We start from the raw sequence: 19,523 nt of genomic DNA, 5'->3' as shown, positions 1-19,523 counted from the left end.
AGAGAAGGGGGTGTTGGGGAGGGGAGGGCAGGGAGAGAGGGAAGGAGAGAGAATCACAAGCAGGCTCCGCACTGCCAGTGGGGAGCCTGATGTGGGGCTTGATCCCACAAACTGCAAGGTCATGACCTGAGCGGACATCAAGAATCAGATGTTCAACTGACTGAGCCACCCAGGCGCCCCTAGTCCATTCTTAATATGCAGTGATCAGATAGCACATAGGGTCCAGATTTTGTACAAGGACACAAAGAGGATAAAATGAAAGCAAACGCTCTTGACTCCTCTGCTTTGGTTACTTTTCTAAAATCACATTCCTTCTTGCACAGACGCCACAGAGCATAAATGTTCAGGGGTCTGTGGTGGACACAACACAGTAGTGCCTTCAGATGGGGACAAGTACAGATGTTTTCAATCCAGCCAAGCATGTGGCCAAGTACCATGTGAGAGCTACAAAGTACTTAAGGCTTTTAGGGGAGAGAGGAGAGCCTTGTGGGAACAGAATAATCTCTCCTGACTTGTAGACTTTATCTTTCTTGGCCATAATTTTCATCAATGATAGGCTTTGAGCCTGCAGCTTCTCTGACTTCTCAAAGGCCTCAGGGTATCTGTAAGTTACCTATTTCATTATGTACACTTTGAATTTATTTTTAAATTTTTTTATGTTTGTTTATTTCTGAGACAGAGACAGAGCACGAGTGGGGGAGGGGCAGAGAGAGAGGGAGACACAGAATCTGAAGCAGGCTCCAGGCTCTGAGCTGTCAGCACAGAGCCCGACGCAGGGTTCGAACTCACAAACCATGAGATCATGACCTGAGCCGAAGTCGGTCACTCAACCGACTGAGCCACCCAGGCGCCCCTACGCTTTGAATTTAAACTAGCCCCTGGTACATAGCACTGTTTACCATTTCCCATCCAGGTAGGCGTTCTTTAATCCTCACCGTCTATTTCTGTGTCTGTGTGGATTCTCTGGCAAAATTGTATACTAGGGGACTGAATTCATGGTTCTAGACCAGGAGTGCTCACGTTTTTCTATGTTTAATACATTAGTTGACATTCACTTTCGAGAGACACACAGGCTGTTGTGTAACTCAATTTTGATGAGATGCTTACACAAAGGTAAAGGCAATACTGCTACAAAGTTGTTTTCTGGTATAGAACTCAAAAGCATTTTGTAAGCATGTCAGAAATGAAATTAGCCATTTATAAATCTAAAAAAATTTTTAGTAAGAAAAAAGATAACATGGTTTTTCTATGTTTTAAAATGTCAGTGTTACATTAAAAAAAAAATTCACCCCTCCAGTGCAAACCAAGTCGTGATACTAGGCAAGCTTTATACTCTCACCGTGAGCATTTTATGAGGAACCATGTTTTATTCTTTGTATATCCCAGGACCCTTCACCTAGTAGGTATCACTGAATGCTTGATGGCCTATATTACTCTTAAACTAATGGTGACTTGTCCCCTAGCTTTGAAAGAAAGACTTTTTAAGACAAAAATTAGAATAGTATAATGAACAAACCAGATTGAACTGACATTTTGCCATATTTGATCTTTTTCTATATAACATATTTTTTCCCTGTACTAGTTAAGTTACTGACATTTCAAGAGTTCACTCCTAAAAACTCCAGCCCATCCTACAGCCCCTCCTAATATGTCCACAGGAGTTAGTATTTCTGTATTTTATATAAGGTTCTGGGTAACAGGATCTTCTTGGTCAAGTAGATTGGTTTTTTTTTTCCAAGTAAGATTAGTTTCTCCTGGTTTTAAGGATCTTACTGACACAATTAGAAGATAAAGGAGGCTAAGAAAAAGAATCAGATGCTGTCGCAAGTGTACGTTTACTATTTATACATGATACATATGATAGAGAAAAAAAGTGTAATAGGAAGTTTCAGGGCTGGCACTTAGGGATTGTGAATTGTGATTGTACGATGGTTGGCAAGGTGACAAAAAAGGGGAAGACCTTTGCAGGCACAAAAAACTAGTGCAGAAGCCCTGAAAGTGTGCGTGTGTCCAACAGGTTCAAGGTGTGGGAAGGAGGTAGATGTGCCTGGGGTAGAACGAGCAAGAGGTGAGATCAGAGGTAGTGAATGGCTACATCATATATGTGAAGGACTTTAGCATTTATTCCAGTATATGAGGAGTAATGAGAGGATTTTGAGCAGAGGTGGGTCAAGATCTGAGTTATATTTACAAGAACCTCTCCGGGTGATCAATTCTGTAAAAGTGGCAGGAGTGGAAACAAGGGAAGGCAATTATGATGCTATTGAAGTTGCAATAAACTGAAGAAAGTTGTTGATGTAGCAGTTAAGGTGGTTAAAATCTGGTTCCATGTTAGGATTTGAGGTGTCCTCTCCACCCAAGATTGGAACTGAGAAATGTGGGAGTCAGGTTGATGGAGATCAAGGAAAGATTACGAATGAAACTCACTGGAGAATGTGGCTTCAGAGCTGTGGCCAGGTGAGCTCACTAATACTCCACCTCCGAACTACTAGACTCTATCACTGGCTGAGCAGAGAGAAGACCAGGACACCCTCTCTGTTGGCAGAGTCCACAGAAAAAAAAAAAAAAAATACAGGGGTCTGGGCCATGGGTGCCTAGTTCTCCTCCAAAGATAATTTCAGAAAATCATTCTTCCTCCAATGGGTATAGAGAGAGGCCAGGAGCATCACTATTATTGGAAGTGCTCCCCCTTGGAATAAGAGAATGGGGAGGGGCACCTGAGTGGCTCAGTCGGGTAAGTGTCTGATTCTTGGTTTCAGCTCAGGTCATGTACTCAAGAGTTTGAGTTTGAACCCTGCATTGGATTCTGTGCTGACAGCAAGGAGCCTGCTTGCTTGCTCGCTAGCTCTCTCTCAAAATAAATAAATAAACTTAAAAAAAAAAAAGAGAATGGGGAATACATGTTCCTCCCATCACCACTATCTTATGACTTTATTTCCATGCTAAAAGCTAAAACAATCCTTAAATCACACACACACACACACACACACACACACACACACAACTCATGGCAACAACATATATTTTTGGCTTTAGTTTATAATATAAAAATAGAGTTTTTATTTTTATTTTATTTTTTATGAAATTTATTGTCAAATTGGTTTCCATACAACACTCAGTGCTCATCCCCCAAAAATGCCTTCTTCAATACCCATCACCCACCCTCCCACCCCCCATCAACCCTCAGTTTGTTCTCAGTTTTTAAGAGTATCTTATGCTTTGGCTCTCTCCCACTCTAACCTCTTTTTTTTTTTTTTTTTTCCTTCCCCTCCCCCATGGGTTTCTGTTAAGTTTCTCAGGATCCACATAAGAGTGAAACCATATGGTATCCGTCTTTCTCTGTATGGCTTATTTCACTTAGCATCACACTCTCCAGTTCCATCCACGTTGCTACAAAAGGCCATATTTCATTTTTTCTCATTGCCACGTAGTATTCCATTGTGTATATAAACCACAATTTCTTTATCCATTCATCAGTTGATGGACATTTAGGCTCTTTCCATAATTTGGCTATTGTTGAGAGTGCTGCTATAAACATTGGGGTACAAGTGTCCCTATGCATCAGTACTCCTGTATCCCTTGGGTAAATTCCTAGCAGTGCTACTGCTGGGTCATAGGGTAGGTCTAAAAATAGAGTGTTTTTTTTTTTTTTTTAATTTTTTTTTTCAACGTTTTTTATTTATTTTTGGGACAGAGAGAGACAGAGCATGAACGGGGGAGGGGCAGAGAGAGAGGGAGACACAGAATCGGAAACAGGCTCCAGGCTCCGAGCCATCAGCCCAGAGCCCGACGCGGGGCTCGAACTCACGGACCGCGAGATCGTGACCTGGCTGAAGTCGGACGCTTAACCGACTGCGCCACCCAGGCGCCCCTAAAAATAGAGTTTTTAAAGAAGTTTGTACACATCAACAGTGCAAGAAATGGTGATGATTTGGTTAAAATTTTATAAACCACAGAGATACAAAATAAAAGAAAAATTGAAATTTTAATTTCAGGCAGTAGGTTTTAATTTAATAAGCTACTGTGTTTTTAGGTGAAAGCCAATTAAAATTATAATTGCATTATAAATTTGAAATTGTAATGAAGGAAATAGCTTTTAATATAAACACATTAACATCAATAAAAACCAAAAATTCCCACTCCAATTAGGCCTCAAAATATTTGTTCTATAGGTGGAACTCAGAGATACAATTAACAAAAACATTTAGAATAAATAGCTGAATAGAAAACCTAATTTCTAATTCATAGTTAGCTGACAATTGTATAGTAGTTTGAAAAAAGCTCTTCTCCTTGTTTGATGTCCCTGAGTGCTACAAGAATGACACATCGAAGTGGGCTGAGGACAAAAAGAATACACAAAAGTTAGAAGTATTAACAAATCCAAGCTCATATTTTTAATATAACCAATTTAGCTGTTATAGACATAATTTTATTCAAATTTTTTACTATTGTCTTAGCTATTTGATTTCCACGAAGAAATAGTTCTTATCCCTGATGGAGACCACAAATCAGTAAGTTTAAAAAAACCATTTTTTTTTAACATTTATTTTTGAGAGACAGAGCATGAGCAGGGGGGAGGCAGAGAGAGAAGGAGACACAATCCAAAGCAGGCTCCAGGCTTTGAGGTGTCAGCATTGAGCCCAATGCTGGGCTCGAACCCACGAACTGTGAGATCATGACCTGAGCCGACATCAGACGCTTAACTGTCGCTTAACCGACTGAGCCACCCAGGTGCCCCTGTGGTTTAACATTTTAAAATTAATTTGTATCTTTGTATTCTGCAAAGATGAAAACATTACTTAAAATTAATTGGGATTAAAAAAAATACTTTTATGAACACCGTAAGACATAAGTAACCTTCAATGTTCCTACTCAGTTAACTTTTCCTGTACTTGTTGAACAGTAGTGATATTATGCTCCAGAGCATATAGCTAAAAAAAAAAACCCAACTGTTACATACACACACATAGAGACAGAGTATGTATCAAGTACAGAGAATAGTCAAAGTTTGTTGTGTTTTTAGACAGAGTAGGAGTCGGGGAGAAGGGAACGGGGGGGAGGGGGGGGAGGGAGGGAGGGAGAGAGAGAGAGAGAGAGAGAGAGAGAGAGAGAGAGAGAATCTTAAGCAGGCTCTATACTCAGTGTGAAGCCCAACGAGGGGCTTGATTCCATAACCCTGGGATCATGACCTGAGCTGAAATTGAAAGTTGGACGCTCAACCAACTGAGCCACCCAGGTGCCCCCAAAGAACAGTCTAAGTTTTAAATCTCTTTCATCTTAAAAGGACAATTTAATGGGGCCCATAAAAAATAAAGTTTGCTAGCACCTGGCAGCTCAGTGACATGACATAAAGATTATATTTTCCTATAGCACTGTTGATAAAGAACTCTACAGAATTACTTACATTTAGAAATTGTTACTTGAACACTTTCAGACTTTCCACTTATTGAATAGAAATGTTACATTAATAATATGTATTTTCTGAATATTTCCTCTTTTTTTTTAATGTTTATTTTTTTGAGAGAGAAAGAGAGAGAGACAGTGTGAGTCGGGGAGGAGCAGGGAGAGAGGTAGACACAGAATCCGAAGCAGGCTCAACGCTCTGAGCTGTCAGCACAGAGTCTAACACGGGGCCCAAACCCATGAACTGTGAGCCAAAAGTCAGGCACTTAACTGACTGAGCCACCCAGGTGCCCCTGAATATTTCCTCATTTTTCATTAAGTTTCCAAATGGAATAGTGAAATGAGCAAAAGAAAGAATAGTGTAATTTAGCCTTTTTCTTCAACGGGGTGTTCTCAAGTGAGATGAAGAACATAATGCTTAAAATGATTAAAAACTGTACTTGAAGATTTTGTAAGTAGAAAAGTAACAATGAATCACTTGAAAAAAAATTTAAGGTTGATACTTATAAAGGACTACATAGAACGAAAATGGGTAATAAGAAGCAGAATGAGCTAAGTTAATGAAAAATATTAAACTTCAAATGAGCCTACATTAATACATTAAGGTATGATGAAAATCAAAATTTAAGTTATAATTTTTTCCTAAGAGAAATTATTCCAAGTTCTGTATAGCTTTTTCTTGGAATATATATATATATTTAAACAAATTTTTTTTTAAGTTTATGTATTTATTTTGAGAGAGGACACACAAGAGAGGCAGGGGTGGGGGGCGGTGAGAGAGAGAATCCCAGGCAGGTCCACATTGTCAGTGCAGAGCCCTATGTGGGGCTCGAACCCACAAACCGTGAGATCATGACCTGAGCTGAGATCAAGAGCTAGATGCTCAACCAACTGAGCCACCCAGGCACCCTCGAATATACATGTTTTTTGAGTACAGCAGAACACAGGGGATAGGAAAAGACCAACCTTTGTTTGTCACAGCTGTAGGCAATGTTTGGAAGATACTGTTTTAGCTCTATAGGAAAAACTGCAGGCACATCAAATTCCTGGTAACAGACATTAGCGGCTCTGTCTAGGAACAAGTATATAATTTTTAGAAATAGCCGTTTTAAAAAAGGTCATGGAAAACAGAACTGAATTTTAACACTTGATGCATGGTTTTCTAAATTATTAGAACATTTTCAAATTAATAATCACTATTACCTTCCAGGCATTACTAGATTATGTATGTTTTATTATTTACTTTTTGAAGATCAGAAAACAGAGACTCAGAAAGATTGAAGGTTACGTAGAAAAGTCAGGTTTCAAGTTCATATCTCCCTAACACCAAAACCTATGCTAAATGTAGGCGAGATCAAACTTATATTTTTAGGAAAGTCAAGCCCTAGAGAAGGTAAGTGATTCACAAAAGTAGCAACAGAAAGGGGATACCAGTCTAGTTTAACCTACAAGGTTCTACTGAGGCTCTGACAAAATGATCTCTAATGCTCTCTTTTTTTAACTATTAAAAAATGCTAAAATAATAATGATCAAAGGAGCATTTATCAGTTACCTATATTTACTGAAAAACCAGAAGAAAAATAGTAAATTAAAGAATTCCAATTAATGTATATCATTATTTCCCCAACTTCTTTAATATCTGCCTTCTCAGCATTACAATTTATTTACAGGCTTTGAAAAGCTGAGATGTTAAATTTAACTGCCTCTGGCACTCAGTCATATAGCAAAGGAGGAAAATTACTACTGCTATATTTATATCTTGTCTCACAGACCCATAATGTCAACTTACCATTTGAACAATTGTTGACATACTGTCCTACAGCAAGTGGATTACAAATTTCTGATGTTAGCCATGTACTGTCACTCATTTTTAAAGGACCAAGTTGATCCCTCCCATTGCAAGATCTGAAACAGGTGAAAGCATTAGGTAAGAGATTGTTCTTTTATGTCTTACAGTAAAATCCAAAAGTACAAAATTAATCCTAGAATTGAACAAATCCAATTTCTCTTAAAAAGTTTTGTCTAGTCTGGGATGCCTGGGTGGTTCAGTCAGTTAAGCGTCCAATTTCGGCTCAGGTCATGATCTCACAGTCCCTGAGTTCGAGCCCCGGGTCGGGCTCTGTGCTGACAGACAGCTTGGAGCCTGGAGCCTGCTTCAGATTCTGTGTCTCCCTCTCTCTGACCCTCCCCCGTTCATGCTCTGTCCTTCTCTGTCTCAAAAATAAATTAAAAAAAAAAATTAAAAAAAAAGTTTTGTCTAGTCAATAGAGCAGCTGAGTTGCCACTTAGCAGCTGTCTAAACAGATTTTTATTTAAAGTGAAAAGGCCAGGGTCATGGTCATTTTCCTGTGGCTCTGTGTCCTATCGTTATGTTTGAACATGGGCACTAACTTACCTGTATACGACTTTTGATATTCCTTTGTCATTTCCATCAATAAGTACCCCATCCAGGCACCTAAAAATAAATGGATTTCCAATGGATTGGAAAAAGATTGGCTCATACTTCTGATATACTGTACCTATTATAAGATAAGGACATAGCAATATGTAAAAATTATTAACATCATGATAAGCACCTCTCTCTGGAAAATAAACATAACATGAAATGAACTATTTTATTTTGTCTACCTTTTTCTAATATTTTACTCCAGTCTAGATTATCACATTCTCTTTGGCTACTTCTTCCCTTTAAAGAGTGCCCAAAAGTAAATGGAGCAGAGAATCAACTTGTTCACATAGCCAAATAAAATGTGACTATTTTGATTAATTAAAATGTGAACACCACATTTGAGATTCAGCTTTACAAAATTATAGGGGCTTTTTGTTTTGTTTTGTTTTTGCTTTTTAAAGTAGAGTGTTATTTGACACCCATTAAAGTCTTTTGGGTTCCTGGGTGGCTCAGTGGTTAAGCATCGAGCTTCAGCCCAGGTCATGATCTCACAGTAGTGAGTTCGAGTTCCACATCGGTCAACTCGAGCCCTGCTTTGCCTCAGGTGAGCTCCAGCCCTGCTTCAGGTGAGCTTGTTTTCTCTCTGCCCCTCACTGACTTGTGCCCTCTCTCTCTCAAAAAAAAAAAAAAAAAAAAAAAAAAAGTCTTTTAAGAAATGTATTTGTTAATAACCAGTTAAATAATGTAGACAAAATGGGAATAAATGAATCTGATATTCAGGTTGTTTCCCCTTTCGCTAGCAGTAGAGGAAAGGAGAAAATTAGTATTTACTGAGTGTGTCCTATGTTACTGGCATCCTAATCTATTAAATTTATTCTAGTATTAATTTGTTGCCAGCTTGTTCTATTTAGCCTTTACAGAGTTAGTTGTGTAGGAGGAAACCAACTCTTTTGCTTAGGGATGTAAAATGAGAAAATAGAATGACTTTTTGAAAACATGTCTGAATTAAACATTTACAAATAATGTAATCTTAGTTTAACAAATAACATACCCTACTAAGCATTCTAGTCAATGATCTTTTTGCAAAGAAGCTGCTTTACTTTCAAAGTGTAGAAATGGCAGGAAGGTATTTATTGATTTACAGGTTTAAACTCTGTCATACCTGTTTTAACCCGTACTATTTTTACCTTTAGTTATCAATTATGTAAGCCAACTGACTTATTCTCTAGTGCTTTCTAAGTAATTCATCTTATCAAAGTAGGCCATACTATATTCTACATTTAAACATTGACTACAAAAATTTCCTTAAAAGAAAAGTGCTTTTATTCAAATAAATACTCAAGGATGCTTTCTAGCACATAAAATAATTTGTAGTTATTTTCGAAATCAGGATTTACAAATGTGTGGAAATCTCAGTTTCTAATTCAACTCCTTACTCAAAGGATTATAAGAGTAAGTATTTTGTTGGACTTATATTAACTGATAAATAGGAAACTCTTGGCAAAGCACTAATTGTGTCATTACCAGGATACATAGCTACAACCGCGCCTTTTGGTACCAATCCTCTGGTAACGAAGACACCTTTTCCAGCAGAAATCAATGAGCTAGTTGCTCGGGCAACACTGAAACCCAGTGTCTTATAAAGAATTTCTTCTGGTTTAAAGATATTTTGCTGTTGATGTCTGTATTCAAGCAGTTTCACCCTTGGATGTTGAACTGACAGTAGGTCATGATATTTTGATTTAACGGTTTCTGGAAGCATAGTCAAGATATCTGATTGCTTATTGAAATCATTAATGAACAGAGCCTGGAAAACTTTCAGTAATGTTCCTAGGACATCTTCATCTGAGATAACTTTGTCTTTGGATTCCTCTGGAACATATCGGACGGTCCTGAAAACAGGAAAAGTTTCCATTCACTACCCTTCAAGTGATAAAAGTCAGGCTTCATGCCTTCATGCCTTCTAAGTTACTGGGCTTAATGATGATTATTCTCACGTGTTTGAAGGGCATAAAACTAAAAAGTTCAAGAAAGAATTGTTTGGGGATAGTTCTAGTTCGCTAACTCCTGGCAATACCTACCCAAGTTACAAATAGCCGGTTATCTGTGAAAAGTCTATCTGTACCAAATGCTGTTGGGTCCTTACATTCATTATCTCATCTTTGCAGACAGGGAAACTGAGGCTTGACGTTGGGGTGCTTGCCCAAGATCCTAAAGCTGTTAAGCTGGAAAGCCACAGCTCAAACAGAACTAGTTCTTCTTCCCACTACATCCATGGCCATTATGTGAATATCGCATAAGAATCCTCATATATTTTATAGGCATTTAATTACAAAGACAAATTTAACATATACTTTGTCACATTCTCTCCCGGGAATACTTACTTCTTTAATGGCTGCATCATTTTTACTCGCATAATGGTATTATTTTTTAGTTCTTGACAAAAAGAAAGCCATTCCGCTTCACAATTCTATAGCAACGGTGGCCCTGAATTCACGTTTCCGCGGAATCAAACTTTGGAAAAGCTCTTCGGTTATTAACTGGCCTTCAGTGGAGCTAGCTTTGCCTATTTAAGTGAGCATTACGTGAGCTTCTTCACGATCGCTACCATGCCACTTACTAGAGCCAGAATTAACAGTGACTCCACCGCCACCCACTCAACTAGATCCCTTTCTTCAGGCATGGACTATTCTAAACCCCACATTCGGACGTGTTTTTAGTGACATTTTGCTCGTTTTTCTGCGTCAGCAAGTTGTTATCCTCACATCCAAGCCGGGCTGCTTTCACCATATAAACTATGGAGCTATGAAAATAAACCTCAGTTTGGCTTTTCTAAGGAACTTTGAAGTATGCCCTGGCGGAGAGAAGGCCATGCACCCGCACGCTGTATAAACTTTGCTCTTTTTCAAAAGTTTCTATTTTTTGCCCGGACAGAAACGCCCGTCAGCGAAGACCTCTAAAGGAGAGCACAAGCCGCACTGCCCGTGAGGTACGCCCGCCTCAAAGACCTCACAGCGCGGGGTACTCTGGGAGAGTAGGCCTCAGGTCCCACCCTCCCAAGGCTCCCCACGGTCTTCGGTATCCCAGCTGTCCTCCGACTCCACCAGCCTCGGCTTCGCCCACTTCAGGCCCCGCCCCACCTCAGGTTCTGCTCGCTACGGGCCCGCCCACCTCGGGCCCCAGGGTCGCCTGAGGCTCCGCCCACCAGAGACCGCCGTTTAAAGCGCTTTTCGCCGGAGGTTCCGCCCACTTAGGGCCCACATGCCTCCAGTTCAGCGGCCCTGGTGGCGTCGTGGGGCTGAAAGAAGACGTCCCTGGTCTGCCGGCCTCGCCCTCTCACCTCGGGTTGTGGTTTAGGTTCAGCGCGATCCAAGGGACGAAGCGGTACTTGTAACGACGCCATCGCTGCCACAGGCCCCGCAGCAGGCGGCCCGGCATGGCCGTCCCGCGGCGCTGTAACGAGGACAGCGCCGGAGAGGTGGGCCACAGTCTCGGGCCCGCCCTGGTCCGGGGAGGAGCGGAGGCCACGCCGTCCCGCCCCTCTTGGGTCTCCGCCTTCAGTGCCTTGCTCCTTTGCCCTGGGACTCCCTTGGATCTTATGGCCTCCGTCCCTCTCCTTTATTGACCTCAGCTGGCTGAATCGTAGGTGCGTATAGCTGAGGGAAGCCCTCTATTCCCCTTTTCTTTCTCCATTCGCTCGTGTATTTACACACACGCGCGCGCACACACACACACCCACTTCGGAGAAGTTCAGACCACGCTTAGTTCCAGTGGATGCAAACTACAAGAATCTCTGAAATCAGTACGTGTTTGTTAACAATTTATGGGGTGCCTGGGTGGCTCAGTCGGTTAAGCTTGGTGGGTTCAAGCGCGATGTAGGGCTCTGCGCTGACGGCTCGCAGCCTGGAGCTTGCTTCGGATTGTGTGTCTCCCTCTATCTCTGCCCTTCCCCCGCTCACACTCTGTCTCTGTCTCTCTCGAAAATAAATCAATAAACATAAAAAAAGTTATCAGACTGATGTGTTTTCTACCAGTCTTATTTCTATGTGTTTGTCTTATTTCAGTCTTATTTCTATGTGTTCTGTATTCCTACAGAAAATCATAGATATATGTGTGAATGTTTTAAAGCTGTTACAAATATCCACAACTTCTTTTATTTATTCAAAAATGTATTTTGGAGTTTCTCCATATTAGTTTGTATAATTACACTTTATTATTCTGTTTCTACGGTTTTAACATCGTTTATTACTATTTAATTTTCTGGTAAGTGTAGTTCGAATCTAAAAAGTTCTCTTCTAGTTTTGGTTTGTCAAGAATTTTTGTTTTAAGTTGATGAGTATCACATGCTTTTCTTTGCTATTTACTGAGGTGATCACATAATTTCTCTATGTTCTTTTGTTAATGTATGAATTATACATTGTCAGATGTTACACCATGCTTGGATTGAGATAGCTAGATAGTTATGAGTAACACATTGGTCATACTCTATAGGTTTTTATATGCTTTTGTTGTCTCAAATTTATTTCGAAGTGTGTTATAAAATTTTCAGTGTCGTGGCTTGTTTGTAGTTTTGTTTTCAGGTTTTGGTGTTAGACTTTTGCTGACCTCATAAAATGGATTGAGAAGTATTCTCTTTTCCTCTACTTGTGAAAAAAGACCAAAACATTTGTATAGGAATGGTGTTATTCCTTCCTTGAATGTTGATAGAATTCACCAGTGAAACCATTTGGGTTTGTAGTTTTCTTTGATAATGAATTCAGTTTTTAAAATTGAAGTACAGTTGTCATACAATATTAGTTTCAGGTGTACATAGTGATTCAACATTTATATACATTAGTAAGTGATCTCCATCAGAAGTCTAGCTACCATATGTCACCATACAAAGTTGTTACCGGTTTTGAAATAGCAAGAATTCTTTTTTTATGGCTGAGTAATATTCCATTGTATATATTTATACCACATATTCTTTTAAAAAAATTTTTTTGTAATGTTTGTTTATTTTTGAGACACAGCATGAGCAGGGGAGGGGCAGAGAGAGAGGGAGACACAGAATCCGAAACAGTCTCCAGGCTCTGAGGTGTCAGCACAGAGCCCAATGCGGGGCTTGGACCCCTTAACTGTGAGATCATGACCTGAGCCCATGTTGGACGCTTAACTGACTGAGCCACCCAGGTGCCCCACCACATATTCTTCATTCATGTTTTGATAGTGGACATTCAGGTTGTTTACATATCTTGGCTATTGTAAATAATGTTGCAGTGAACATGGCGGTGCATATATCTTTTCCAGTTAGTGATTTTGTTTGCTTCGCAGCTGTGAAATTGTTGAAATGTATGGTATTTCTATTTTTAATTTTTGGGGGGAACTCCAGACTATTTCCCATTGAAGCTGCACCATTTTGCATTCCCACCAACAGTACACAAGGTTTCCCTTTTCTCTGCATCTTTGCTGACACTTGTTATTCCTGGTCTTTTTGATACTAAACATTCTGACAGGTGTGAGGTGATATCTCATTGTGGTTTTGATTGGCATTTACTGAAGATTAGTAACGAGTATCTTTTCATGTGTCTCTTGGCCATCTGTATGTCTTTGGAGAAATGTCTATTCAGGTTCTCTACCCACTTTTTAATTGGATTTTTTTTTTATTGAGTTGTATCAGTTCTTTATATATTTTGGATATTAACCCTTTATTGTTTTATTAGTTGCAAATGTCTTCTTCCATTTAGTAGGTTGCCTCTCATTTTGTTGATGTTTTCCTTCACTGTGCAAAAGTTTTTTAGTTTGATGTAGTCCCATTTATTTTTGCTCTTGGTGTCCTTGCCTGAGGATGCAGATCCAAAAAAATACTGCTAACACTGATGTCCAGGAGCTTACTGCCTATATTTTCTTCTAAGAGTTTTATGGTTTCACATTTAAGTCTTTAACCCATTTTAGTTTAATTTCGTATGTGGTGTAAGAAAGTGGTCTAGTTTTGTTGTTTTGCAAGTAGCTCTCCAGTTTTCTCAGGACCAAATTATTGAATAGACTGTCTCTTCCTCATTGTATATTCTTATTTTCTGTGTTGAAAATTAATTGACTGCATAAGTGTCAGGTTTTTCCTGGACTCTAGTCTATTCTGTTGATCTATATGTCTGGGTTTGTGCCAGATCACACTGTTTTGATTATTATGGCTTTATAGCATAGTTTGAGATCGGGGAGTATGATGCCTTCTTAAAAATTATTTATTTATTTTTTTAATGTACATCCAAGTTAGCATATAGTGCAACAGTGATTTCAGGAGTAGATTCCTTAATGCCCCTTACCCATTTAGCCCATCCCCCCACCCACAACCCCTCCAGCAAATCCTCTGTTTGTTCTCCATATTTAAGAGTCTCTTACGTTTTGTCCCCCTCCCTATTTTTATATTATTTTTGCTTCCTTTCCCTTATGTTCATCTTTTTTGTACCTTAAGTTCCTCATGAGTGAAGTCATATGATATGTCTTTCTCTGACTAATTTCGCTTAGCATAATACCCTCTAGTTCCATCCATGTAATTGCAAATGGCAGGATTTCAGTCTTCTTGATTGCTGAGTAATACTCCATTGTGTGTGTGTGTGTGTGTGTGTGTGTGTGTATATATATATATATATATATATATATATATATATACACACACAACATTTTCTTTATCCATTCATCCATCGGTGGACATTTGGACTCTTTCCATGCTTTGATGTTGTTGATAGCTCTGCTATAAACATTGGGGTGCATGTGCCCCTTTGAAACAGCATACCTGTATCCCTTGGATACATACCTAGTAGTGCAATTTCTGGGTCATTGGGTAGTTCTGGTTTTAATTTTTTGAGGAACGTCCATACTTGGCTGCACCAGTTTGCATTCCCACCAGCAGTGCGAAAGAGATCCTCTTTCTCCGCATCCTGGCCAGTGTCTGTTGTTGCCTGAGTTGTTAATGTTAGCCATTCTGACAGGTGTGAGGTGGTATCTCAGTGTGGTTTTAATTTGTATTTCCCTGATGATGAGGGATGTGGAACATTTTTTCATGTGTTGGTTGTCATCTGGATGTCTTCTTTGGAGAAGTGTCTATTCATGTCTTTTGCTGATTTCTTCACTGGATTATTTTTTGGGGGGGTGTTGAGTTTGATAAGTTCTTTATAGATTTTGGATACTAACCCTTTATCTGATATGTCATGGTCTTGGATTCTTGTGTATTGAGAGTTTTTTGATTACTGATTCAACTTCATTACTAGTTATAGGTTTGATCAGATTTTCTATTCTTGATTCAGTCTTGGAAGATTGTATGTTTGTAATTTACCTATGTCTTCTGGTTTTTCCTATTTGTTAGCCTATAATTGCAGGATTTTTCTTATAATCCTTTATATTTCTGTGGTGTTCATTGTAACTTCTCTCTCATTTCTGATTTTATTTATTTGGGCCCTCTTTGTTTTTTTCTTGTAAGTCTGCATAATGATTTGTTGATTTTGTTTATGTTTTCAAACAACCAGCTCTGTATTTCATTAATATCCTCTGTGATCTTTATTTCCTTTCTTCTACAACATTAGTTTGTTCTTTTTCTAGTTCTTTTAGGTGTAAGTTTATTTGAGATTTTTCTTGTTTCTTGAGATTGGCCTGTATTGCTATAAGCTTTCCTCTTAGAACTGTGTTGTCTGCATCCTGCAGGTTGTGGACCATTGTGTTTCCATTTTCATTTGTCTTAAGGTATTTAGTAACATTTTTTTTTAATGTTTTTAATTTATTTTTGAAAGAGAGAGAGAGACAGAGAATGAGTGGGGGAGAGCAGAGAGAGAGACACACACAGAATCCAAAGCAGGCTCCAGGCTCTGAGCTGTCAGCACAGAGCCCGATGCGGGGCTCAAACTCATGAACCGTGAGATCATAATCTGACCGAAGTCAGATGCTTAACTGACTGAGCCACTCAGGCGCCCCTGTCTTAAGATATTTTTTAAATTTCCCCTTTGATTTTTTTATTAGCCCATTGGTTGTTAAGTAGAATGTTGTTTGGCCTTCATTTGTTTTTTGTTTGTTTGTTTGTTTTTTTCCATTTTTTTTCTTGCAAGTGATTTCTAGTTTCATACTGTGTGGTCAGAAAAAATGCTTGATATTATTTAATTCTTCTTAAATTTATTGAGACTTGTTTTGTGGCCTAACATGTGATCTATTGGGAGAGTATTCCCTGTACACTTGAAAAGAATGTGTAGTCTGCTGTTTGGGGATGGAATGCTCTGTATATCTATTAAGTCCACCTGGTGTAATGTGTCGTTTAAAACCACTGTTTCCTTGTTGATTTTCTGTCTGGATGATCTATCCACCAATGTCACTGCTATTATTTCATTTACTGTCAATTCTCACCTTTATGTCTGTTAATATTGCTTTATATGTTAGGTGCCCCTGTGTTGGGTGCATAGATGTTTATAGGTGTTATATTCTTTGGTTTGGTTGATACTTTTATCTTTTGTAATGCCATTCTTTGTCTTCAGTTACAGTCTGTGTGTTACTGTGTTTTTGTCTGATATAAGTATTACTCCAGCTTTCTTTTTACTTCTATTTGCATGGGCTATCTTTTTCCATCTCTTCACTTTCAGTCTGTGTATGTCTTTATATCTGAAGTGAGTCTTGTGTAGGCAGCTTATAGATGGGTCTTGTTTTTTATGTTTCTTTTTTTTCTTTTTTTCTCTTTTTTTAACCCATTTACACACCTTATGCCTTTTCTTTGGAGCATTTGGTTCATTTAATTTAATGTAGTTATTGATAGATAGGTACTTACTGCTGTTTTGTCAGTTGTTTTCTGTTTGTTTTTGCTGTTCTTCTCTGTTCCTTCTCTCGCTCTCTTTCTTTGTGATTTGGTGACTTTCCTTTGTGTTATGTTTGTATTCCTTTTTTGTGTATCTGTTATTTATAGGATTTAGTTTTGTGGTTTATATATAACATGAGGTTCATTCTGTTTTAAGTTGATGGTCATTTAAGTTCAAGTTAAAAGCACCATAGTTTAACCACCCTTACCACATTTTATGTTGTTGATATTATATTTTACATATTAATATGTTGTGTATCCTTTAATTATTGTGGGTCTAGATGATTTTACTACTTTTGTCTTTCAGTCTTCATAACTCACTCTGGTTGATCATTTATCTTTACTATGTGTTTACCTTTACCAGTTGCATTTTATTTTTTTTCACAATTTTCTTATTTCTAGTTATGGCCTTTTCTTTTTTCATGTAAAGAAGTTTCCTAAAGGTTTCTTGTAAGGCTGGTTTGATGTTAATGAACTCCATTAGCTTTTGCTTATCTGAGAAGCTCTGATCTATTGTTCAATTCTGAGTGATAACTTTGTCAGGTAGAATATTCTTGTTTTAAATGTTTTTCTTTCAACACCTTGAATATATTGTACTGCTTCCTTCTGGCCTGTGAAATCTGAAAAATCAGCTGATAGTTTTTTGAGGGTCTCCATATACATAACTAGTTGCTTTTCTGTTGCTACTTTAAAGATTTTGCCTTTAACTGTTGACACTGATTATTATGTGTCTTGGTGTGGGTCTCTTTAGGTTCATCTTGTTTGGGACTCTGTGCTTCCTGGAATGGGATATCTGTTTCCTTCACCACGTCAGGGAAATTTCTGTCAATATTTCTTCAGATAGGTCTTTGACCCCTTTATGTCTCTCTTCTTCTGGTACCCATTATGCAAATGTTTCTCTGCTTCCCACATGTTGTTGCTGAGAATGTTGCCCCAGAGGTCCCTTAAGCTATCCTCATTGTGTTTGATTCTTTTTTCCTTTTGCTGTTCCAGTTGGGTAGTTTCCACTATTCTGTCATCCAGGTTTCTGATCCATTCTTGTGCATCATCTCATCCACTGGTATTTTCTTCTAGTGTGTTTTTTCATTTCAGTTTTTCTTGGGCTCTGATTGATTCTTTTTATATGTTGTTTGTCTTTGTTGAAGTTCTCAGTGTGTTCATCCATTCTCCCGAGTTTGGTGAACATCTTGTGAAAATTAATTTGAACCTTTATCAGGTATATTGCTTCTCTCTCTTTTCTTTAGTTCTTTTTCTGAGGTTTTGTCTTGTTCTCTTGTCTTGAGCATATTCCTCTGTCTCTTTCTTGTGCCTGTTTGGGTTTGTTTCTGTGTATTAGGTAAATCAATTATATCTTTCAGTTTTGAAAGATTGGTTTTATGCAGAAAGTGTCCTGTCAGGCCCAGTTGTGCAACCCCTCTCCCACCTCCTCATTCTTGAGCCAGGTGCCTTAGAGGGCTCTCCTGTGTGGGCTGCACGTACCCTTCTTTTATAGCTGGCTTGCACTTGGTGTGAACTCCCTGGTGTGCAGGGCAGTTGTGCAGCTTTTTGTGAGGGCTACCCATGTCGACTCTGGATGTCCTGGTGAGTGGGGCTGGTCCTTGGTCTGTCTGGCTGAGAGTACAGGCCATAACCACTATGGGCATGCTTGTGTCAGAGTTGGCTCCTTGTGCAGCTGGCTGTGAAGTCCTGCTGCAGCAGCTGTGGCCATGTGTGTGGGTGGAATAGGCTTCCACTGTGGCTGGCTGTGACCTCCAGGTGTGACTATTGCAGGTGCCCTAGTATTTGGCTCTTTTCCCCTGGGGTGGAGGTTGCTTGCTGGGGATGGGAGTAGTGGGAGGCCAGGGCTCCAGTACAGCTGCCTCCACCCCCAGGTGTGGCAGGGTGGGAGCTGCTTTGGAGGGGTGCTGGGCTGGGCTGGCACAATCTGCAGAGAAAGGCTGGGGCCAGGTGATTGGTGTTAGCACAGTAGGTAGAGTGTCAGAAATGGCTCCTGCCAGGCTGGACCAGCTAGGTAGAAGGGAAATGGAAAAAAAAAAAAAAAAAAAAGAAGAAGAAAAAGGTGTCTGGTAACACACCCATCTCTGGAGAATGTTCTAACAGATCCCTGCCCCTCTGGCACATGTCCTGAAATTGGTCAGTGAATCTCTTTTCAGCACCCAGGTGCTTTTCCAGCTGCTGCCTCTGCTCTGGAACTTGGGATGATTGAGGTTATGCACCTGCCCTAAAGCATGGAACATAGGTTTCCTATTGCCTTCTGGGTCTCCCACACATAAGTCCACTGGTTTTCAAAGCCAGATATTATGGGCACTCATCTTTCCTGTGCTTAGCATAATGCTCTCTAGCTCCCAGTCTCTTAACTGGGGATCCAGATGTGGGGCTTGGACTCCTTGTTTCTCTTGGAGGGCCTGTATGTTTGATACCCTCCTGCAGGGGATCATTGTGCAGGAGGTGTGGGTACTAATTAGATAATGTCTTCACCCCCTCCCACCCATATTAATGTGGCTTTTTCTTTTTTTCCTTAGTTGTGTATGACATGTTCTGGTAGTCTTCAGTTTGTTTTCAAAGATAGTTGTTCTTTACATAGTTGTAGATTTTGGTATGTCCATGGGAGGAAGTGAGCTCAGGATCTTCTTACTTTGCCATCTTGATCCCTCCTCCTGAATTCAATTTCCTTGAAAGATGAAGCACTCTTGAAAATTTCTGTTTCATTTTGTTTCAAGTTTGATAAAAGGTTCTTCGTGAAATTTGTTTATTTATGCTGTCAAACTTTTGACATAAAGTTGTTCATAAATATAGTCTTATATATGATCTGTAGTGAGAACCCCACTTTGATTCCTGATTTTGGTGATTTTTTTTTTTCCTTTTTCTTCATCTTTGTAACTCGGGTTTTTTTCTCCAAAGAAACAGCTTTTGTCTTAATGT

The 19,523-nt window shown here is 39.3% G+C and overlaps 1 protein-coding gene and 1 long non-coding RNA gene across 5 annotated transcripts in view; one reads left to right on the top strand and one right to left on the bottom strand.

Annotated features, from left to right (window-relative positions):
• Positions 1-3,966: 3,966 nt before the first annotated feature.
• SETD9 (SET domain containing 9) lies at positions 3,967-11,239 on the bottom strand. 2 transcript variants are annotated; one of them, XM_043590681.1, is made up of 6 exons: positions 11,133-11,239; positions 9,317-9,684; positions 7,799-7,922; positions 7,193-7,308; positions 6,370-6,475; positions 3,967-4,336 (listed from the first exon to the last, which is right to left on the bottom strand). In XM_043590681.1, exons 1-6 carry the CDS (start codon positions 11,228-11,230, stop codon positions 4,249-4,251), a joined length of 900 nt encoding a protein of 299 aa, XP_043446616.1. In that variant the 5' UTR covers positions 11,231-11,239; the 3' UTR covers positions 3,967-4,248. The 2 variants fall into 2 exon arrangements, with proteins under 2 accessions (XP_043446616.1, XP_043446626.1); XM_043590691.1 differs by having other exon boundaries at positions 6,370-6,471.
• LOC122489170 overlaps positions 11,167-19,523 on the top strand; it is a 73,415-nt gene continuing 65,058 nt past the window's right edge. For all 3 annotated transcript variants that reach the window (XR_006298855.1, XR_006298860.1, XR_006298848.1), the window contains exon 1: positions 11,167-11,270. This is a non-coding gene — a long non-coding RNA (uncharacterized LOC122489170). The remainder of the gene's footprint in view (positions 11,271-19,523) is intronic.

Source organism: Prionailurus bengalensis, chromosome A1, assembly GCF_016509475.1.
Source record: "Prionailurus bengalensis isolate Pbe53 chromosome A1, Fcat_Pben_1.1_paternal_pri, whole genome shotgun sequence".
Classification (NCBI taxonomy): Eukaryota; Metazoa; Chordata; class Mammalia; order Carnivora; family Felidae; genus Prionailurus; species Prionailurus bengalensis.
The sequence above is the reverse complement of the archived record's forward strand: the minus strand, read 5'-3'. Positions and strand labels throughout refer to the sequence as shown.

Bases quoted from the DNA above. Each gene is read 5' to 3' on its own strand.
- SETD9 (XM_043590681.1), bottom strand. From the start codon at position 11,230: ATGCCGGGCCGCCTGCTGCGGGGCCTGTGGCAGCGATGGCGTCGTTAC. The intron at 9,685-11,132 runs GTGAGAGGGCGA...TCCTGTTTTCAG, and splicing joins AACCTAAACCACAACCCGAG to GACCGTCCGATATGTTCCAG. The intron at 7,309-7,798 runs GTAAGTTAGTGC...CACCTGTTTCAG, and splicing joins ATATCAAAAGTCGTATACAG to ATCTTGCAATGGGAGGGATC.